The sequence below is a fragment of the Chaetodon auriga genome, chromosome 10, assembly GCF_051107435.1.
Source record: "Chaetodon auriga isolate fChaAug3 chromosome 10, fChaAug3.hap1, whole genome shotgun sequence".
Taxonomy (NCBI): Eukaryota; Metazoa; Chordata; class Actinopteri; order Chaetodontiformes; family Chaetodontidae; genus Chaetodon; species Chaetodon auriga.
Genome location: NC_135083.1, coordinates 5,078,627 through 5,100,430, shown reverse-complemented (window position 1 = coordinate 5,100,430; position 21,804 = coordinate 5,078,627). Strand labels below are relative to the sequence as shown.

The following is a 21,804-nucleotide window of genomic DNA, read 5'->3' as shown; positions in this document are numbered from 1 at the left end:
ACAAACAAAGACCCCTGAGTTATGAAAATATTAACAAGGTGTATGCTTTAAGTAAGCGCACCATGCAGCTAAGGCTGATTAGTTAAAGTAACAAGCCCATAAGAAGCTGTTTGAAGTGCTGGTCCTGTTATTGCCTATATGGCTAAAGCACTTCTTTTCACACATGGACTTCTGACCACTTAACACACTGTGGGCAGGGCTGGCTGCTGTAGGCCCATGATGAATAACGTTAGCAGGAAAGCCCACTGATGGAGATTAAGCAGAAATACAGTTGGGTTATTAAAAAACTCCCTGCTTACCGTCTTTGGTGAGGGGAAGCAGCGCTGAAAGCAAAGGAGAGAAAGGGCTGTAGACACAGAGGCGTGGGTGAGATAGTGTAAGAAAAATGAATAGGAAGATGTAGATACTACTGAAAATGAAAACAGAGAGGGAGACAGAAGTGTGTGTGCCTAAACAGAGATGACTGAGGGGTTGCTATGAGGAAGCCGGGCCAGAGTGTGTATGTTTTCCTTGGACTGCAGCCCCTTTGCTGTTTCCACAAAGACACGGAGCAGCTCCAGGCTGCCTAGTTGGCTGGGAAGGAAGACTTGAGGCGGACAGGCATGGATATAGACACACAGCCTGCTTTCTTCACATTCACATGGGTCATGATCTCGTCCAGTATCTGTCAGTCCTCAGTCCCTCAGAGATGCTGCTCTGCTCTGTGGTTTGACAAAGCTTAGAAGGGAAATTAGTCTGCAGGACTGCGAAGGTGGTTCTTCAGAGCTTCTTGGGTTGCTCTCGACCTCACATGTGCATTTCCCTTGCAGATGCTCTGAATTCCCAGCCCTCAGTGTACGAGCTATACGGTAGTGATGTGACCTCCTTGCCTAATCAATTTGTTTGCATTTCATTCTTCATTGCAGCACAGACGTCACATCTGTCTTCCAATAAAGCTGTGTTTAAACCTGACTCCCCACGCCATCTGTCACGTCACCTGCTGCTAGTCAAAGTGTTGATGTGGGAGATCAGCGTAAGTGGACAGGTGGTCAAACAGAGCAAAGGGTCAGTGAGGTTAAGCTAGACCAGTCCGGTCCAAACCCGGCCAAGCGACAGGAGAACTACCGTCTCCTGAACAGTGGCCGAGTAGCAAACATTTCTTTTCAACTGGAGTCTTAAAACCTGCTTTCTGCCAATTGTCCAGATGTTTCCAAGGGTCTGGGAAGGGAAGGCAGACTTAGGATACTCAAAGTCCAACTAAAGGAATGCATGTTTTGCCATACTGCTGTTAATCAGTGTCATTTTCCTGTGTTTTCCTCAGGAGACCGCACCGTCTTGCTGAACAACACAGAACATCAGGTTGATTCCAAGTCCCACCAGTGGTTCGGCGCCACTGTGCGCTCTCACGGTGACACAATTCTGGTAAGGTGACCCTCTCAGAGATGATTTCAGCTTTGCAGCACACCACTGATGCTCTCCACTGTTACGATTGTGCCTTTCGGTGAAGCCGACTATCCATGTGGCTGTGAGAAACTCTCTACTTGGAGTGAGGGGGAGTGTGTTTGTTCTCAGAAATGTAAAGAAACTTTATTGCCCATTAAGCTGTTCATTCAGGTTCAATTTTCACCTCCAGTCTTGACACACTGTAAAGAAATGTTTTGCGTCCCCCCTCTGTGACATCAAAGTTGAGCCGCCTCTTGTTTGGTCTGATAGTAAGGGTTGTGACCTGGGTTGAGTTACGTGGTTACCCTGCTCCAGATGTACCACTGACCTCAGCCTGGCTCTCCTCCTGAGTTCACCAGGGTGTTCTTGCAACTGGAAAAACATCTCCTACCTAAAAGCTCACCCCATTCATCACCAGGTCTCCTCCCATCTCTCTCCACCTCCTCTCTACCCCAGGCTTGCGCCCCTCTCTACTCCTGGCGGACAGAAAAGGATATCCCTCGTTCTGACGCGACAGGAACCTGCTACCTCTCAGCCCATAATTTCACCAAATTTGTGGAGTACGCTCCCTGCCGCACAGGTAAATGTCACCTCTCTTCAAGTCTGACAGTGACTGTAACATTAGTTGTTCTTATTTCTCATACCATTTCTTGATATGACAGCTGGCCTTTTATTACTTGTTTTTTTTTTTTATGAAATTCATGACACTCCACTCCTGTGTGTTTTAGAGCTCAGTGATGCAGAGGGACAGGGTTACTGTCAGGGAGGATTCAGCGCTGACTTCACAATGGTAATAACTACGTTCCTGTTATCTTTTCCTGGGTCATCTTTTCCCTTTCCATTGTAATAATTCTCAGGGTTTTTTTCTTTCAGGATGGCAAAGTTGTTTTGGGAGGGCCGGGCAGCTTCTTCTGGCAAGGTATGTAGGACACAGCCACGTGAAAATCCTTAAAACCAGCCCTCAAAATATCCTTCCAAGTTTATTTTAATTTCTCTTTGGTCTTATTTAGGTCAGGTGATCTCTGCCGCTAAGGAGGACATTATCAAAGCTTACTACCCAGGCTATTTTATGCAGTCTGTGGAGAGCCAGATCCAGACCAAACAGGTGCAGGCCAAACATGATGACAGCTACCAAGGTAAGGCTAATATAGACGGCTTTTATGATGACTGTACATTCACACATACATTCATTTGTTTGCAAGCTGAGGCTGATGTCTCCACTCTTGCCTACAGGCTACTCTGTTGCTGTTGGGGAATTCAGTGGTGATCGAATAGAAGGTAAGTCAATCAAATAATGTATGCAGCCACATGGCCAGTGTTAGATGAGGCATTCAGGAAGTAAAACACATGTGCGATGTTGCATGCAAATTCAAATATTACATCTGAAGTGATCATAAACTGAAGTCAGCTCCAGTATTTTACATGATTATTGAGCTGGAAATGTCATCAATACTGGAATTCTCTTATCCCCCTCCTGCACATTTTCCCTCCTAAATCTTCTCTCTGTGCACCCCTCAGATTTTGTGGCTGGTGTTCCAAAAGGACTCATGCTTTATGGTTCGGTAAGAAAGCTTAATCATCACTCTCATTGTGGAGCTTTTCGAAAGAGAGGCCTGGGCTTTATACTTGGGACTGATACAGGAAACTAAAAGAAAGAAAACAGCCTCGGTGATATTGTCACAGTGGGATTTATTTTTGCAGTGAATTCCATGCTAGAGACCGTGCTTATATTAGACCTTATAAAAAAAGACGTTCACCATATGTGGCTGCTGTGTTGCAGGTGTCCATTCTGAATGGTACAGATCTGAAGACCATGATTAACTACACTGGCGAGCAGGTGAGTCTGAGAGCTCCTGTCCTCTAGAGAAAGCTCCCTCATGCTGCACTTCCAATGTGTTTTCATTGCTCAGCTCCTCATGAGAGCTCTTAATTTGTTGAGTCAGTGTAAGCAAAAATAATTTCCTGTACAGCGTTCTCTTAACTAGAGTTCGGTCTCTTTCGTGGTTTGCTGTAAAGCTCAATTATTGAGGGGAAAGTGCAATGGCAATTTGTGCAAATGGTTCTGGGAACAGAAATGCACTGAGCTTGTTTAAACAGCGATGATTAACTCAGCTGAATAAATACAATCACAAGTTCAGACAGCTTCAAAAATGCTGATGCTTTTTAGACCAGGACAGAAAAACTGACCAGAAACAGAAGCAGCACAGCAGCACAAACGTTTTACAGGTTCTGCGAACTGGGCCCAACCTGTAAAACGCATCAAGCCTTCATGTTTGCTTCAAGTCTCCATTTTTTCTTGTAATGCAGAAAGCAAGTTCGCAGTAGCACGACTGTTTTGTATTATCTAAGAACAAACTGAATCTTGGTGATCTTAATGCCTTTTGACAATGAGATTTTCATTGGCCAAAGTAATGGAAATACTTTTGTTTACAGATGGGATCATATTTTGGCTACTCAGTGGCAACGACTGACATCAACAGTGATGGGTGAGTGGTGTCTTTGTGCCTCTCTGTTTTTCTCACCCTCCCTCTCTTCTTCCGTCTGGCTCTTTCCATCTAGATGATTAGCTGGCAGAGTCTACATTGGATGTCACCAACAGCCCATTACAGGCGCCGTCAATGTGTTGGACCTTAAATGAGTTTGTGTGATTTCTTGTCTGCAGGATGGTGGATCTGCTGGTGGGAGCTCCCATGTTCATGGTCCGAGGCTCTGACGGCCGTCTGGAAGAGATGGGCCGGGTCTATGTTTACCTCCAGCGTGGCCCCCTGAACCTGGAGCTCCACGTACCTCACCTGACAGGCACACAGGTGTTTGGGAGATTTGGCAGCACAATTGCATCATTGGGAGATCTGAACCAGGATGGTTTCAATGGTAAGAACGGGGATTTTAGGAGGGGGATTGATGGACAAAATAATTTGAATCATGATTTTTTTGTTGTGTCTACAGCTTAAAATGGTTTACAGAGGAGGTTAAAGTATAAAAACTGTAGCTAGAGATAATCTTATTGCTTTAAGGGTTTTTTTTAAAGTAAAAAATAAGGAAAACAATTGAAAAAAGTTAAGTCATTTTTTTCTGTTCCATTCTATTGGACATATCATTTAGTGTGATTAATTTGATGATTAGAGGTTTGGTTAAGTTAACTGTCAGTCTGAGTGTTGTGGTAATGGCAATGCTGGTGAGCCGGTTGGTCTGTCCGGCATTTTGGTCCAGACTATTGGCTTCATTGGCATGAAATTTTGTGCATTTCATTTCATGGTCCCAAAAAGATGAAGCTTAATGCCTTTGGGGATCTCATGATTATTTCATTTTTAGCCTGTCATTCATGTGCTAAAACCTCAGCAAATACCAGCCAAACTAAAGATGATTAGCCTCAGGTCTAGTTTGTGTTTACTGCTAATTAGCAAACATTAGCATTAAGCTTAAAGCACCACTGTGCCAAAGTAGAGCCTCACAGAGCTGTTATCAAAAGGAATGTTCTGCCTTATAATATTAGTTGCTTTCTTTCTTAACTTCCGCATTAATCACATTGTTACTGTGGCTGCAGTCTAAGATTTTTCTTGACTTTCTCTCTTTGGCAGACGTGGCCATCAGTGCTCCGTTTGGAGGGGAGGATCAGCAGGGACTGGTCTACATCTATAACGGACACTCAGAAGGACTCAGGGAAAAGCCATCTCAGGTGATCACTGGCCAGTGGGCTGCTGGGACTATCCCTGCCAGCTTTGGATTTGCCCTCAGAGGTGCTAAGGACCTGGACATGAATGGATACCCAGGTGAGTGAGGCTGGAAGTATGCCATGGCCCTCATTAGCTTTTCATCTTATTAGGATGTTTTCTAATTCAGTTCCTCTATTTCCTCAGATCTCATAGTTGGAGCCTTTGGTGTTAATAAGGCAGTTCTCTACAGGTACGTTGGTTTACGATAAGATATAAAAATAGTTTGACACTGTGGGAAATATGCATCCTCATGTTCTTGCTGAGAAAATCAATAATGTTTACACTAAATATAGTGGTGCATATTTAGTGTAAACAGTATTACAGGGAAACAGCTGGCCTGCCTCTGTCTAGAGATAAAAAACTGTCCACCTAACCGCATGTTAATTTACAAGTTATTGATGTAATAAATGATTATGTTTGTACTAAAAATGAAGTGTAAAGTGTAAATATAGGTTTTCAAATTAGTTTTAGGCAGTTTTTTTTTTTTTTTTTTTTTTACCATTGGACAGAGTTAGCTAGCCGTTTCCCTCTGTTTCTAGCCTTTATGCTAAGCTAAGCTAACCATATCCTTAAGACACAGAAACGAGAGTGGTATTAATCTTCTCATTTCTCGGCAAGCAAAAAAGAATAAGTCCCATAATCTCAAACTATTCCTTTAAGGCAGTGCAAGTGGGAATTAAATCTTTGATGACTGTTTACATGCTTTTTGTCATCCACAGATCCCGTCCAATAGTTAACACCAGCGCCTCTCTGACAGTTTACCCCACCATGATCAACCCTGAAGAGAAGAACTGCATCATCACCAATGGAAACTCCAGCATTCCTGTTTCCTGGTGAGTGTTCAGCTCATGCAGCAGCAAAACTCTGCTTCCTGTGACTCAGGCTTCAGCACTGCTCTGTCGGTATCTGTTTGACCCAACTGCAAAAAGATGGGCTTCCCCATTTCCCCCCCCATGAATAAACACTCTTATCCTGCCAGGAAGTTCTGATAAGGAATATCCTTCTCCATCAGCGGTATTGATTTGTACCGAGAGCTGCTCCTTTTCTGACCTATTTTCAAAATGTCCTCATATCACACTGTTTCTGTTGCGGAGCACAGGAATAACATGCTGAATAGCAGCATTGTTAGCCGCTTTTGGCCTCCTCCGAATGTGCACAGTGTTCAGTTCCAGAAAAGGGGAGAGGAAACAGACGACGGTTGCTCGCTGCTCGACATGGTTGACACCGCGCTCACGTGTCTGCTTTTCCCCCCTTTCCAGATCCTGATCCATAAAGGAAACTCTTGTATACACATGTGTCTTGATTACACTACGTTGCCTGGCGATGGGGAGTTTTTGGTGGGGGTGAAAGGAGAGCACAAGGGATAATGGGAGGGAGTGCGGGAGGGGAGGGGCTGGAAGGTTTTTGCTGTTGCTTTGAATGAGATATTGTTTGGTGGTGGAACACAGCTGGGAAACATCAGGACACGTAGACTCCCGTGAGCGTGCGCACTCAGCCCTGCAGACACAGGAGCACATACATGAAGTTATTACAACACCTCGAAAGAAGTCCTTCCACTCTATGTGTCTGTCTGTCTCATTTTTCACCCCTCTTCCCTTTCCTGTTTTTTTTCCAGCAGACTCTCCCATTTTCCTTTCTCACTTCTTCCAGTTTTTGCTCTGTGCCTCTTGTGTGGGTTTACTAGTAAAGGGATTGGGGGTTTTGGGGTTGCAGACTTTTGGACAGCAGCAGTGTGTTGTGCAGCTGATGTCATGGGAGAGAGCTACAGGCTTATATAGACAGCCATTGACTGGTCAGCCCTGAAACCCGAGTCGGTGCTCAATTTCACCCTTCTTAACTCTGCTATGCCTTTGTGTGCGGTGGGGCTGTCGGTGGAAATGGAGTCGCACCGATTTATCAGCTTGGCTGGTGAAAGCGGTCAGATGCCAGGATGTCTCCAAACATATGGCTCTTTTTTTCATATTGTGCACTGTTTTCCCATTACGCCTCATGTCTTGTAATGTGAACAATGTAAGGAGCTGACACAAGAGAAGTGTCTGTACAGTATATTTGTACTGAATTTCTGCCATAAGCGAACACGCTTCTTCCCTCATCATGTCCTTGTCCCGTCTGTCCAACACAGCGTCAACCTGAGTTTCTGCATATCTGCTGATGGGAAGCACCTCCCAGGCATCTTAGGTGAGCCAATTTTCCACATCTGCACTTTATTACAAGTAAGGAAACTGTCAAATAGCCACCAGTGGTAATGTTTTAAATCCATAACAGTCTGTAGGTTAAAGTGATTTGGCTGGTGATGTAGCTTTATGGATTTTGTTATGACAAAAAAGGGAGTGCAGTAGGTCAATTATCCTCTGTGATGCACCTTTAATAATCAAACCTTGTCTGTGCTCAGCCCCCTTCCCTATCAACCCCCAGTTATTGCCTCTAATTGCTCCTTCCTTAACATGCAAGTGTTTCTCGTGCCATTAAGTTACATTGACTGCATTGTGTGTGCCTCACAATATTTATGGAGGTCTCTTTTAAACCTGTCATTACCTGACTCAAGAACATCCATCATGCCATGAATGCTCATTTGTGTGCGCTCCAGATTTCCAGGTGGAGGTGCAGCTCGACAGTCACAAGCACAAGCAGAAAGGTGCAGTGAAGAGGGCTTTGTTCTTGGATTCCCAGCAGCCCTTGCTCCAGAGGAGTGTGACGGTGCGCCATGGCGAGCGTGTATGCAACCACACCAAGATCTACCTAAGGGTATGCCCTTTTTCTCACTGATAAAATTCCCCCTGCAGCTGTGATTTTTGTACAAACTGCATCTGACAAAATCCCTGGTGTTTCTTTGCCTGCAGGAGGAGAAAGACTTCAGGGATAAACTCTCCTCCATTTATGTGGCCTTGAACTTCAGCTTGGATCCAAAAGCTGCAGCTGACTCCCACGGCTTGCGGCCCATCCTCAACTACCAGACCACCAACGTAATTGAGCAGAAGGTACGTTGACATGCACTACAGCTAACTAACCCTGGAGTGATCTACAGGGCTTCTAGCATCAATAGATGGTGGGAGTGGCGTTCCCTAATAATGTCCATATGGTTCTCCGACTTGCTTCAACCCATCCTCTCTGAGTTGATGATAAGAATATCACCATCGCTGAGTAATCATTCCCTGTATCACCGGCCAGCTACTCAAAGACTTTCTCCTGTCCCTGATGAAAGAGTGAGCCTGTTCTTTTTAATGTAAATTCTAAACTACTCTGCTGGGAAGAGGTCCAATGTGTCTGGAAGGCTGTTTTCAAAATGAAAATGTGAGGCATATGCACAGTGAAGTGTTTCCCCGTCCCTGCAGGAATTGTTTTCAGCCTGCTTGGCTGCACGACGGTGCATACTGTAGGTGACTGGTTCCAGAGCTGCAGACACAGAAGGCTGGTAGATATTTCAGGGTGGGGCACAGCCTGGAGATTTATCCATCTGGTTGAAATCTCTCGGCAGTTTGCCAGTTTTCCCCTAGCAGTGAGCAGTGTTGGCTCAACATGTGGGCATCCTTTCAGCTGTGGCACAGCATGCACCATATGTGAGTTCAGCAAGCAGCGTTTGGGGAATGGCAATCAGCGTAGTTTTATCTCCCCCTCCTTCTCCGTTGCACTGATGTGTTTCTGTCTTATTCCTGTTGGATCAGGGCTGAACTCTGTCATTGATGTTCTTCCTAGATATCAAAGCTGTCGGGCCTCCAACAGATGTGGTCTATCGCTGAACTGGGACCTTGAGACAAGCCTCAGCTAAAATCTCAACCTTAAACCCAAAAAAGCCCTCTTTTACTGCACACCCAAACCTGATTTGTGTATATGTGTGTGAAAGGGGAGTATTGTCAGCCGGCCAGCATATTTCATCAATCTTGTTTGAGACTGTGTGAATGTAGCAGCGTATAAACAGTGAAGGGTGACTATTATACCGCAGCCTCGGCCTTGATCAGACACATGATGCCCTATTGATTTCCACACTTTGAAAATGTGTGGCAGGCCATGCAACATTTCACTGACGCTGCCAAGTTCTTACTCTGTACGAGTTGCAGTCAAAATGAGAGATGGTTGATGTATTCGCCACAGTCTCACTCTCTCTTAACGTATTCCACATGTCTCTATGATCTATTAATTGCCATCGTTCTCAGATCTTGTACAAAGGCGTACATTTATTCAAAACCAGACATGATCCCAGTTTTTGTCACCTTTTTAGAACTTGGAAAGGACTAAAATTGCGCATCTGTGCCCTCATTGTTCTTAAAATATCTGACCAGATTAGTGTGAATTTGATTAATGTGCTCCACTTTTGCCAAGTTAGCATTTTGATTTCACTACATGATACTTGCCCTCATTATGTCTGAGGTCAGTGTTGTTGTTTAGCTACGGTGATGGGCCTGCAAACATCATTTTGGTGCCCTACACAGGCACACAGACCAGGGTGCACATGTGGCCAAGTTAGCATGGTGGTTACCATGGTGTCCATAATTAGAGCCCCTGGATGGTGTAATGACAAGGGGGGCGCTTGGCTCTCTCTAATCTGCGCCTCCATTTCTATTTATTATCCTCATCGTCACAAGTATCATCACACTGTCACAGTTGCAGCGGGATGCAATTTAGCTATCCGCAGGGCTTTCCCTGCCGCTGCCCTGCCACACGTTCAGCGGTCATCCACTTATCCAGCAGTGTTTCTGTTGCTTTGCTGTCTTTCCCTCCACTGTAATCTTTGAAGCCCCCTCTTCTGCCTTTCAGGTCAACACAGATATCCTATGTCTCAGTAAGCTCCTGTAGGCTCCTCCCTGTCTATATGATCATACAGTGCTGTGGTTCGCTGGGTGGTGTAGCGTGTGGTGAAAGCGAGGTTCGCCACATCGCGCTGTGATGTGGGACGCTGGTGAGAGCTGGGAGCAGGCAGCCGTGTGCTCAGCTCCACAGGAGTAGCTCCTCTGGCACAGTCTCCGGGCCTGGACTCTTCCTCCGTTCATCATTTCCGTCTCTTGCGTTGCAAACAGACAGTGTGTGTGTGTGTGTGTGTGTGTGTGTTTGCGCGCCTGGACAGCTGGCTCAGGGGGGAGTATGTCTGTGCCTGTCATGACCTCACTGGGTCAGTCATCGTCCCTGTGAGCCACAACATTGCGTTTAACTGTCTGATGTGCCGTGGTGATGTCTTGTAGATAAAGGGGACTGTAGTGCCGGTGTGTGTGTGTGTGTGTGTGTGTGTCTGTGTCTGTGCACGTGTGTGTGTGTGTGTGTGTGTGTGTGTATGTGTGTGTGGGGTGGTAGTCGGGAGGCAGGGGTGGAATGTATTAGTCATACCACATGTCGCATCTTGCTGCACTCATCCTGTTGTCTCCCTTAAACAGATGACTGATTTATCTCGTGCGCCTAATTGTCTTCACGTGCAAAAGAAGTGTGTTTTCAGTCAGAACCTACAGTACGATCGTCATGGCCTGCAGCCCGTATTAAAACTTTTATCACCCCCAATGTGTATCTTTTAGGCCCAGATTCTTTTGGACTGTGGCGAGGACAACATCTGTGTTCCTGACTTGAAGCTGGCAGTCCAAGGGTGAGTCTGTTCATTTCCTCATATAGCTCTCATATAAAATCCCAGAGCATATGGATTTCAGGAAATATATTATAATGCGAAGGATATTACATGGTAACTGTGCACAGGGTGAAGGAGAATAGCACATCATGTAGGTGCAAGGCAGAAAACAACAGCGCCTGCACACTTGCAGCAAAAGTTTGATAATGACAGCCTTTCAGTCCCACCTGGATCTTCCTTTTAAGAGATACAACAGATGTCTTTTTTCATGTTGTGGTGGTGACTTAGCTATCTTTTTATAGAGGGGTTTGAAGCTCCAGCTCTAACTTAATACAACATATTTCTGAACATGAGTGATGCAGATTCTGGATTATCATTTATCTGTGTACTTGACTGAATCGATGGAATTCGTTTTAAGGTCTTCTTATGTTTATTACCGTGGGCGGTTTGGATGGTTGACCACACCTGTCATCATAGAGCTTATCAGCCTATTGATGCACATGATGTGTGAATATGGGTGCGGTTTCCAGTTTTCACACAGTCAGACCGTAGGAAGATCGAATGGCTATCATTATCAAACTTTTGTGGTATGGAGAAATGTGCAGACGTTCAGCTCTTCACCTCCGCTCTGCAAATGGGACCTCGGATTCAAATGCTTAAGCGTAAACGCAGCTGTTTTTGTTGTTCTGCTGCTTTCTTTAGACAAGCAGACCAGAGAGAGACTGTTAATAGCTACAGTAGAGCAGGGGGACTCTGAAAACAGGACGCAGCTCTGCCCTACAGGTGCTATGACAAACAGTTAATGGGAAAAGACAAGAGAGATGAAAGGGATCCGTTTGGAAAGCACGGCCTCTGCGTGCCAGAGTCCCAACCTCGGTCGCCTCTGGAGCCGTCAGGAGCACCGTGCTGTCACACTTTGAGTCAAGAAATCTGTTAGCATTTTTCTCAGCAATAACAGCCTCCCTGATACTCCCTTCTCTGCTCTGTCATTTCGATTTCACATTCCTATATTTATCTACCATCTGCCTCCATGTTTCTTCAATGTATGGCTGATCCATCGCATATGGAACAACCTGCTGTGAGAGCGTTTCCATGCTGTGCGTCAACCAAGCGCAACCCCAGAAATACAGTGTGATTAGTGCAATTAGGATAAAAGCTTTATGTTTTTGTCTGGTCTGTAGTAAATTAACAGAGACTAATAGGAGTGAGAAGGGTTGAAGGGATGGCCATGATTTAGAGGAATTTCGGGAAAAAAAACTGTCCATCATTCCTGCAGTGTTGTTTCTTCTATCATCCTGCCAAAACACATAACCTGTTAGACCGAGGGTCCCTCTGGGAAGCTTTAAGGTTTTGTGGAGTTTTCTAATTTTGAGCCTTTGTTTGGTTTAAAAAGTGCAATGCCAGTTAGAATCTGAGTGCGGTTGACTCGCAGGCCGGCAGAGGATCAGCATCAGAAATCTTCTCTCTGTTGCTCTCCTGCACTGCTTTATGGGAGCAGACTCTAATTAAAAGCGTCTGTGTGGCCCTCCATATGGAATTTCTCATTGTTCTTAGCTGTGGAGGGAGGTGGAGGGAGTGAGAGAAAGCAAGCGAGGGGGAGGTGTTTTACAGTCCTGCGCTCTGTAATACAGCGTGTAGGACTTTATTACCACATCGGAAAAGTTTTTAATGCAGGAGGGGCTTTGTGAGATGAAGCTAATTTATGCTTTCTCAAGCCGAAACCAAAATAGATATGCAAAGCACAAAGTCTGAAAATGTATTAGTTTCATTAAAGCAATGGCAATTTAGTGCCCACTCTTCTGCCAGCAAACACAAACAAAGAACGTCATTGTTTACTCTAAACAGCACAGCTCAACTTCCTCCATATTTATTTGTCTAAGGAGTCCTGACACCATTTACTCTGACCGTTGACCCCACTAGTAATCATTTTTTCTTTGGTTGGGTCCTCAGGAACAGGAAGGAAGTCTACCTGGGTGATGACAACTCGCTAACCTTGACTTTCAACGCCAGGAATGAGGGTGAGGGAGGGGCGTACGAGGCCGAGCTGTATGTGGTGCTGCCTCCTGAAGCTGACTACAGTGGTATTGCCCGCAATAATGAGGTGAAGAGAAACACAAAACACAGTTAAAACCCACAACTTCCAGCAACTATTATACCTTTGAGGACATTATTAAGGTTGCTGGTCTTGATGATTGTCCTTTGCTGTGGTTTGACCAGTCTGTCCTCTTGTTTCTCAGAGCCTAACTCAGCTCACCTGCAGCTACGAGACCGAGAACCAGACCCGATACCTCAGCTGTGATTTGGGCAACCCAATGAAATCTGGCACCAGTGTAAGAACACCGCTGTCTTTTGGCAGTTTTTTTTTTTTATCTCCAGGCCTGAAAAGTTTAAGGGTTATACAAAAATAAGTGCTTGGCATGCTGCGTAAAACATAAATAAAACAGAATGGAATAACTTGCTCGTCCTTTTATTGACATATAATCAATTGAAAACAGCACAAAGACAATATATTTAATGTTTTGCTTCATTAGCGTAATTGGGTTTTGGAAATTGGTCCATTGGTAACAGGTGATAGTATCATGATTGGGTATGAAAGGAGCATCCTGGAAAGGCTCAGTTGTTCACAAGCGAGGATGGAGCGACGTTCACCACTTTGTGAACTCATGACTGGATGAAGGAGATTACTTCAGGGGCTCAGGAACACTTTGTAGAACTGTTGTCGGTAAACACAGTCTGTTTGTCAATGATTGCATCCTGTCTTTATTTACGTTTTACACAGCGTCCCATTTTTTTGGAATTGTGGTTGTAGAAAAAAGTTGTATGACATCTACAGACCTGTGCGTGAACAGCACAGGAAAAGTCGGTCTATGTTAGGAAATGTTGTGACAGGAAGTACAGGCTCCACCTGTGCCCTCAGCTCCCTGCTGGGCAGAGTTCCCCTTTTTAATGATGGAGTCACAGGCTGGCACGCTTTTAATAGGTCTGCAGAGGAAGACCATAGATAGATAGCCAGATAGCCAGACTTCTCCATTTTAGAAACAGTTGTTGTTGGAGAATCTGCTCAATTGTTCTTAAGGAAGGTGTCAGACTGTAGCGTTATTGATCTGAAATGAATGAGAGGTAGATCATAAAACAGTAGATGCAGAGAGACTTAATGAACCAGCCTGTGTGGAAAACAATGGATCTGAAGGTCACACAGGGATTCTGTAGTTTTACTTCTTCTCTGTTAGTCATGGAAAATGTTGTGTTTTCTCATCTCTTTTTTTTTTCATAATGATGATGATTAATATGTTGGATCTTCCTCTTTGCAGCTGTGGGCAGGTCTGCGCTTCACAGTGCCACGACTGAAGGACACGCACAAAACCGTTCAGTTTGAGCTGCAGATCCGAAGGTACAGCTTCATGTCAACCACAACCGAGACAGGAACAGTTTCTAGAACGTCTCTCACATGACGTCAGCTAATCAGAATCTGTTTCTACTTCTCCCTGTTTCCACAGTAAAAATGAGAATAATTCCCACAGCGAGGTTGTACCTTACAAGCTGGAGGTGGTTGTTCAGGCTGAAGTCATTCTGCAGGGGTGAGCTGAGTGTTATGATTCCCTCATTTGAACTTTTGGAATTTCATCAACCCTCCGGTGCCTCCTGACACATGCTCTGACATCCCCGCTTTTCTTTTTAAGTGTGTCTCGGCCAGATAAGGTCTTCTTCCCGCCGGCCAACTGGAAGGTGACCAAAAGCTATGGGGTGGAGCGGGACGTCGGGCCTGCGGTGGAACACATCTATGAGGTAATCAGCCACACTCTTTAGCTGTACAGGCTCTTTGGGCCTGAGCAGATTGGGTTGGAAAGCAGATCCTTATTGTTCATAAAGCAAGTGGACTTCCCTGGGCAGCAGTGAGAGAAAACTAAAGAAAACACACTCCAGGTCAGGCAGTGTGATTTATTCTCAGGCTGAGCCGATCCACTTTCACTTTGGGTGAGATTTAACAGTGCTCTACTTTAGGTGACCTATTTGTTGATTAAGAAAATATGTAAAATTTCTGATGCAACCTCCCAGCTACAACTAAATATGAAACGATCAAGCTGCTCTTGGGGCATTCTAATTCCTCGCATACTAAAGTTTCCTATTCCATTTCCTTTTTCCAGCTGGTGAACAACGGGCCCAGTCGGATCAGCCACACCCCGCTTGAGCTGCGCTGCCCCCTCAGAGTCCAGGGCCAGAATCTCCTTTACCCCCTGGAGTTCTCCACCGAAGGTCCCATCAACTGCACCTCAGACAAAAACATGAACCACCTGCATCTCAAAGTAAGTGTCTCTGGAGCAGATGCGCACCTCTTGGGGGCGAGCGAGGCTAAATCGGGCAGTGAACATCTCCCGTAGATTCCCAGTCAGATATGTGATTAACAGTTGGGTCGTCCCGCTGGTCGGCCCACACCCACCTCCTCCTCCCAGCTTCCCAGCCCCACCCAGGACACTTACCCCGCCAATGCTTTGAAGTTCCAGCTCTTCCCCATGCTCCGCACAGCTTGATGAACCACCTCACCCTGCAATACACTCAGTCATCTTCGACATCCTGCGACGCGCCCCCTCATGCCAAGTTTCGTGGCAGTTGTTTGTGTTTACATGTGAAGCTTGACAAATGTTTGAGCAGGGCTGTGAGTGGTCATCTGTCTTAGCTGTGATCTAACCCTTTTTTTTTCCCTGGTGAATTGCTAAGTATGGTGTATTTCCATGTGAATCCATGTGGAGTAGAGCTCACATGCATCTGATTAATGACAGAAAGCCTCAGGGTCATGCTAACATTAGGTCTTGTATTGACAGGAAGGGTGGTGTGCTCTTCTGCCTGGTGACGTCAGTGTCTAATGGCTCGTGTGTTGTGCTCTCTCCTCCTTCAGCTCCAGCACACATCCACAGAACCACCTATCCTGGCGCTGAAGGCAAATGAACACCATATTGAGAGGAGGGACATCCACAAGAACCAGCTCGCTCATTTGACCAACCTGGTAAGATGCTTTGGTGTACAAAGATCATCAGCCCAGAACGGGAAGTCAAATGCAATAGGTGACTTGAATGAGGAGCTTGAGTTTATAGTTAAGGGTAAATGAGGTTATGTAGTTAAACAGCAGGCCAAGACTGCAGAAAAACAAAAGGTTTGAACAATGTATTTGCTGCAATGCCTTAAGTTAAGTGTGCAGGTCTGGATCTACGTTGGCGACACTGGCCCTGGTCTTATATGAGGCTCCTGGGATTGGGTAATTAGCTTATGATGTCGTTAAAAGGGAGGGGTCAGAGGGCACAGGCTTGTCCCATTGTGGTGATTAACATTAAAGAGCCTTTAGTAGTGGTGGAGGGGTGGAGAGGCTGAGAAGACATGGAACACAGGAGGCTTTTCGTCAGTGATACGCTGGTTACTTCACAGGCTGCTCTGTAATTTTCAGCTCTGGATGTTGTGCGGCCCTGAGCCCCGACACACACTGGTCCTTTTTGTCTACCCAGCTGCAGGTAGCTTCTCTCCCAGCTTCCATCTGTGAATACCTGCCTCCGCCAAAGAGGCCTTTGTACGTGCGCCCGTCGCTCCTAACTGCGCTCATTTATCATGCATGTCCAATGACAGCTTAGCATGAAGGACCCCATTCTCCCGTTTCTCCTGCGTCTGCACTTTTGTTTTTTACGCTCAGCAGCACCGACGTCTCTGTTCAAAGTGTCTCCTGATCAAAGTGTGTTAGTGTTCAGGGATGCTTGGACGGAGCTGTCAGCATAGGTCACAGTGTGAGAATTTCATATGACCTTCCCCGTCGCAGAAGAGCTGAGCTGTGCATAAAGAACAAAGGACGGGCTTTAAATTGCACAATAATCAAAAGACATTTCATATTTTGTTGTTGCAGCACTTAAGTTGTGTTGAAACACAGATATATTCACTTATGTTATATTTGGTACTACTTTCTACTGGAATACGCTATGAGCACTGAAGAGTTTGTAAGCTGTAACTCTATAGCTTTACTAATGGTTGATAGATAATAATCAGCTATAGGACATTAAAAACTACTTTGAGGTTGCCAGGTTGTGATCATTTCTCTGGCAGATGTTTATCATTCGTATTTTTAGCTTTTAGCTTCATCAGGAAGGTCCTCTTGATGGATTCCATTTATTAACAGCTTATAAACATGTACAACTGCAGACAGCCTGGGAAAAGAAAAGATGTTCTAGTAAATGGCTTATAGCCGATCTATAAATCATTAGTAAAATATAGATTAACTATAAATAAAGCCGTTAGATACAATTTAAAAACCCTTAATAAAAGGAAAGTGATACCATATATTATATCACGTGTGTGTCATACATTTCCTTATATTCTCATGTAGAGATAGGTTAAATAGGTTAAACAGAATCCAGAAGGATTAAATTTACAAAGACATAAATCAGAACAGATCGAATCAGGTGAATTTTCTGCCCGTCGACTGCTCGTCTCAGCCTTTTTTACGAAGTGTCAACCTGTGTTGGCTGTCTGTGTGCAGCAGCTGTGCAGTGAAGCCAGACTATTATTTTATGAAGCAGTGAGAACATCCTCCACGCCCCCCCACCCCCCCAAAGATCCAGATCTTGACCACATAATCCCACTGGGGAGGAAATGTTGGACTGGCATCTTTGGCACTGGCCCATGTTTGTGGCATTTCCACAAACTTTTGTGGCCCCGGTGCCGTGGGGCATCAAGGAGATCTACCAGGAGGAAGTGGACTGATACGCGCCCTGTCTGTCTGAATACTCTCATTAAGTCTGTCTAAGAATGAGCCTAAAGGAACTAGGCGGGTACTGTCTTCTCCTCCTGTGTTTGCCTGCTCGGTGTAATAAGTAAATTAATGCGTTCCCGCAGGAAACCCACCGGGACCCCTCAGTCTGGTTGGTGGTCTATCTCCAGCAGCAGCTTTAAAACAGTGTGTGCATGTTCTGAAATGTTAAACATTATCAGGCTGCATTATGAGGATCTAATTAAGACTGCGTATTCTACAGTCTTGAGAAAAATGGGTTGGTTTTAGTGGTTGGGCAATAATGTGGAGAGTGGCGCATGCTGCATTTTTACAGTCTCATGACATTCCTTCAATCTAATTTGAAGCAGGCGTGGAATAGAGATCATAACATTGGGCTCTTTGTTAAAATTATTTGACCTGCAGCGTTAACATGGCTGTTATTTGTCCTCCTAGTTTTGTGGAAATAAGAATGACTTAAAGGAAGCTTCATTAGCTTTTAGTTAACATTGTCTTAACTCCTTTCTCTCCTCCTTGCAGTCCTGTTCTAACGCAGAATGCTGGACGCTCCAGTGCAACGTGGGTCTGCTGGAAAAGGGGACCACTGCTATCCTCAAAGTGCGCTCCCGAGTCTGGGCCGAGACCTTCATTGAGGTTCGTCGGGGGGTGACCCTCAAACTAGACATGCACTGTAGATGAACACGTGTTGCCACCAGAGGACAAAGGCAGAGGAAAAGGCTGTGCACTATAGATTAGGCTTTTCCTGCCAGTGCCTATGTATTTTCTCATGTCAGGCTTTGGCAGGAAGTGAGAAGTTTTTCATTAAAAAAGAAAACATGGAGATTTAAAACCTTAAATGCGCAGCTGGCAATGATACATAACTGCAGTAGTCAGTCTCACTTATTTGTTTGGGTTGACTAGGCATTGGCACTGGTTTGGGATCAGTTCTTAAGGCTGCCAGTATGCACAGTCTCACATATTTGCCTTGACAAATGGGACAACAGTTGCTAACTGAGAATGAAGATTGCGGATTGGTTGTGCATGCTGCAGTTTCCACAAGTTTACATTTTTTTTGTCTGCCTGCCATGTCTGAGCTGCTCACTTTTTACCACCCCCTGCATGCTGTAACACAAGGCATATGTGTGAATGCATTGAAAATTCATTATCTGGTATTAGCGTCTCATAGGAAAAGAATGCTGAAGGGATTTTCTAGGAAGGGGCTCACGGTCTTTGTCGCCACCTTGTGTGCCTGTAGTGGATTGCATGCATTTTTTAATCAGATTTAGTAACCTGAATTGTTGCTTCCTGCAGAGAACGTACAAGCAATATGTGCTGGAGTGCGTGGCCAGATACAGCGTGAAGAAGATGCCGTATGCCATCCTACCCAGACATTCTCCCAGTGGGCACAAAAAGGTACTGAAGATCTTTTTTCATTCATTAGTCCAACGTCATACAGAGGTGGCATCTCTTTGTTGAGCCAAACTGAAACTTTTATCCTCAGGTGGTGACACCAGTGGTGTGGAACAAACCAGACATTGAAAACTCAGTTCCTTTGTGGATCATCATCTTGGCCATCCTGGCTGGTTTATTGCTTCTGGCTTTCCTCATCTACGTCTTATACAAGGTCAGTGAAATAAGCTTTTTCGAGTCCTTGCATTCTGCTTATATGTGTGGTGAATTGCAATCAATCTGTGCTCATTTCCAATTTCTGCCCCTCTAAAATCTTCTTTGTAGTTCGGCTTCTTCAAGCGATCTCTACCTTACGGCACCGCCATGGAGAAAGCACAGCTCAAACCGCAGGCTGCCTCTGAGGCCTAGGCGACAACCAGAGCCACCAGAACCACAGTACCTGGCCATATGATTGCAACGGAGAAGGATGGAACATGTAGAGTGGATCAGACATCAGTTGAAGAGTTAAGAGAAAGAGAGACCACTGGAACTCCACTGTGCTGCACTAGATGAAGACAAAAATCCAAAGATCTCCAAGCCAAATGAATGTTTTCTTTTTCTTTCTTTGTTAATTTATGTCTTGTTTGTTGGCAGGTTGGGATTATTACCAAATAGAACTTTGTTTTTTTCTCTAAGATGAGACTGAACGACAAAAAAGTGACTGCAAAAGAGGTGCAGGCTACCGTCAGCTGCAGATGCAGTGAGATGCCTGTTGGGTTTCCTTTTGTGGAGAGTTCTGCTTTACCCCTTTAACTGCCTTATTTTGGTGCTAATGATTTCTGATGTGTTCATTGCCTCTGACAGGATATGGCCACATGTAGCGTGTGGCAGGCAGGAGCTGTGAGTTATGCTGCCTACAGACAGCTGAAAGTATTCTTCTGGTATCTCCTGAACACATGGTTTTACTTACAGAAGATGGTAAACAGGTTTCAGATGAAAACATTAACCTGAGCAAAGGCGCAATCTATTTGATAGACTCGCTTTTGTCACAAAATTTGGAAGTTTTACATAATTTAAGCCCTGCCCTGTCTGAGGTGCTCCCCTGATTCTTGCCTAATGCATGCTGGGATAGGCTAACCCAGCCCCCCGCAGCCCTGAACAGGTCAAGCGGGTGTAGAAAACGCATGGATGGATGTTTCTCAACTGTTCATGAAAATGATCTCTCTCTGCCTCAGGTTGGTGGACAGCGCTGGGTTGAGTTGTATTTGCACTCAAAGGAAAATCTACTGATATAATTCCAAAGACACCTAAAGACTGACTGACTGACCTTCCTTTGAGTTCTGATTTTGACTCCTACTGATCACTTTGTTTAAATCCTGTTTGTTCACGCTCAGAGTTACCAACGCTGGCATTGTCATTGTTGTGTAGTCGACTGGGATGGGACTGGAACCACCACAGACCTGTGAAACCTCACATTATGCTTGAAGCAGTGTGGTGCTTCGGTCGCAAAAAGCGGCGTTCTCCTCAAGAGCGCTTTGCTGTCTTTACTCCTGCTCGCTTTAGGTCGGGCTCACGCAGCAGGGAGAAACCGTGCAGGCGGATGATGCTTACGTGACACCACAGAGTTAACGGCGTAACGATGTCTTGAACCAAAGACAGGACAATCAGCAATGTTGTAGCCTTGACAGCGAGTTTTAGTGTGAGAGCAGGCAGGATCATCACTCATTTTCAGCTTGCAGTGCGCGTTACTGTGAGATACTGTATTTTTGATTGTCTTTTGAGTAAAAGCTGCCCACGTTTAGACAGAGAAGTGGCTGAAGTCATCCCACTACCAAAAGGCTACAGGGACTGAACATTAAAATGCCTTGTGTTGGTTTCTTTTATTCGTAATGTACATAGATTTTATGTGCCTTAAATGTAAATACTTCATGTCTGTGGGTTAGAGTTAGGGCTGTGTGTGCTTGCATGTATATATGTGTGACTTCATGCATACATGCATTTGTATGAATGGTATATTTATGAGTGTTTGTTCTGTGTATGAATTACCTTTCCCACTGCTTAGTCCTGTTTCTCCCAATCACCTCTGTAGCTTGAGATCATTGAGGTCAAGCCATTCTGCATTGCTGTTCATGTGATATCATGAATACAGTAAGTATTCAGGGTGAGTTGTTTAACTGCATGGCAGCAATTAAAATACTTAAAACCTCAGTGGATATAAAAATAATGAGTAAGGCTGCCGTCCAGATGTTGGCGTCCAGCAGGATGTCTTGTACCTCGAACAAAGGGAAAACAACTAGGCACTGGGAACTAAATGTTGTTTGGAAGTGCAATATTTATATTCACTCTTTTTAATATTACAGTGCTTTCTTTTATGTTCTATTTGTGACTGAGTTGTGATGAAGCAGAACTTCCTACGGTTCTGACTTTTCGCTTGCTTTCTCACCGAGTGTGAAACTTTTATTTTTCCACTTCGATGTATTCACCACTTCATTGCTGGACCACTTTTCTGATTTTACTGAGTTTTACACCACGGACTGACACCGACACGCAAACACCAGAACGTATCTGAGTTGAACTTGGGTATGTTGACATAGTTTGATAATTTATGAGCTCTGCCGTTGCACCTGTCCAAACACCAACATACTAACCACATGTTTTCCATTTGTTTGCCTCATCACACTCTTTTCATAGGCACCCTCTTATTCGATCCAGATTTATTATTTGTCAAATGGTCCACAAAATCCCAAGTTGGTAATTGATTTAAAACTTAAAACATTGAATGAAAATTCTTCACTGAACATGTCAGCTCATTATTTATAATGACAGGGGATCATTTTACTACTTCCTCCATGGTTACATCAGGAGAAGGCACTGGGTTTTTCCTTTTCTTTCTGTAGTTTTTTGTTTTTTGTTTTTTTTACATGTCTTGCCCATTTTCACTCTCCAGAACTTCCAAAAAGAAGTTGTACATATTTATGAGAAGGAGAGTATTT

General features: G+C 44.7%; 1 protein-coding gene across 1 annotated transcript in view; it reads left to right on the top strand.

Moving 5' to 3' along the window:
* The window catches only part of itga5 (integrin, alpha 5 (fibronectin receptor, alpha polypeptide)), a 33,989-nt gene extending 12,240 nt beyond the window's left edge, over positions 1 to 21,749 (top strand). Inside the window, exons 3-30 of the mRNA XM_076740909.1 lie at positions 1,301 to 1,401; positions 1,879 to 2,002; positions 2,151 to 2,212; positions 2,296 to 2,341; positions 2,433 to 2,558; positions 2,656 to 2,700; positions 2,941 to 2,984; positions 3,203 to 3,259; positions 3,856 to 3,908; positions 4,085 to 4,293; positions 5,001 to 5,192; positions 5,280 to 5,325; positions 5,855 to 5,968; positions 7,258 to 7,313; positions 7,723 to 7,880; positions 7,976 to 8,113; positions 10,634 to 10,701; positions 12,631 to 12,781; positions 12,918 to 13,010; positions 13,992 to 14,071; positions 14,178 to 14,258; positions 14,361 to 14,466; positions 14,826 to 14,984; positions 15,575 to 15,682; positions 17,963 to 18,076; positions 18,734 to 18,835; positions 18,924 to 19,046; positions 19,157 to 21,749. Coding sequence (XP_076597024.1) covers positions 1,301 to 1,401; positions 1,879 to 2,002; positions 2,151 to 2,212; positions 2,296 to 2,341; positions 2,433 to 2,558; positions 2,656 to 2,700; positions 2,941 to 2,984; positions 3,203 to 3,259; positions 3,856 to 3,908; positions 4,085 to 4,293; positions 5,001 to 5,192; positions 5,280 to 5,325; positions 5,855 to 5,968; positions 7,258 to 7,313; positions 7,723 to 7,880; positions 7,976 to 8,113; positions 10,634 to 10,701; positions 12,631 to 12,781; positions 12,918 to 13,010; positions 13,992 to 14,071; positions 14,178 to 14,258; positions 14,361 to 14,466; positions 14,826 to 14,984; positions 15,575 to 15,682; positions 17,963 to 18,076; positions 18,734 to 18,835; positions 18,924 to 19,046; positions 19,157 to 19,240 — 2,840 coding nt within the window. The 3' untranslated portion in view covers positions 19,241 to 21,749. The remainder of the gene's footprint in view (positions 1 to 1,300; positions 1,402 to 1,878; positions 2,003 to 2,150; positions 2,213 to 2,295; positions 2,342 to 2,432; positions 2,559 to 2,655; positions 2,701 to 2,940; positions 2,985 to 3,202; positions 3,260 to 3,855; positions 3,909 to 4,084; positions 4,294 to 5,000; positions 5,193 to 5,279; positions 5,326 to 5,854; positions 5,969 to 7,257; positions 7,314 to 7,722; positions 7,881 to 7,975; positions 8,114 to 10,633; positions 10,702 to 12,630; positions 12,782 to 12,917; positions 13,011 to 13,991; positions 14,072 to 14,177; positions 14,259 to 14,360; positions 14,467 to 14,825; positions 14,985 to 15,574; positions 15,683 to 17,962; positions 18,077 to 18,733; positions 18,836 to 18,923; positions 19,047 to 19,156) is intronic.
* The last annotated feature ends 55 nt before the right edge of the window (positions 21,750 to 21,804 follow it).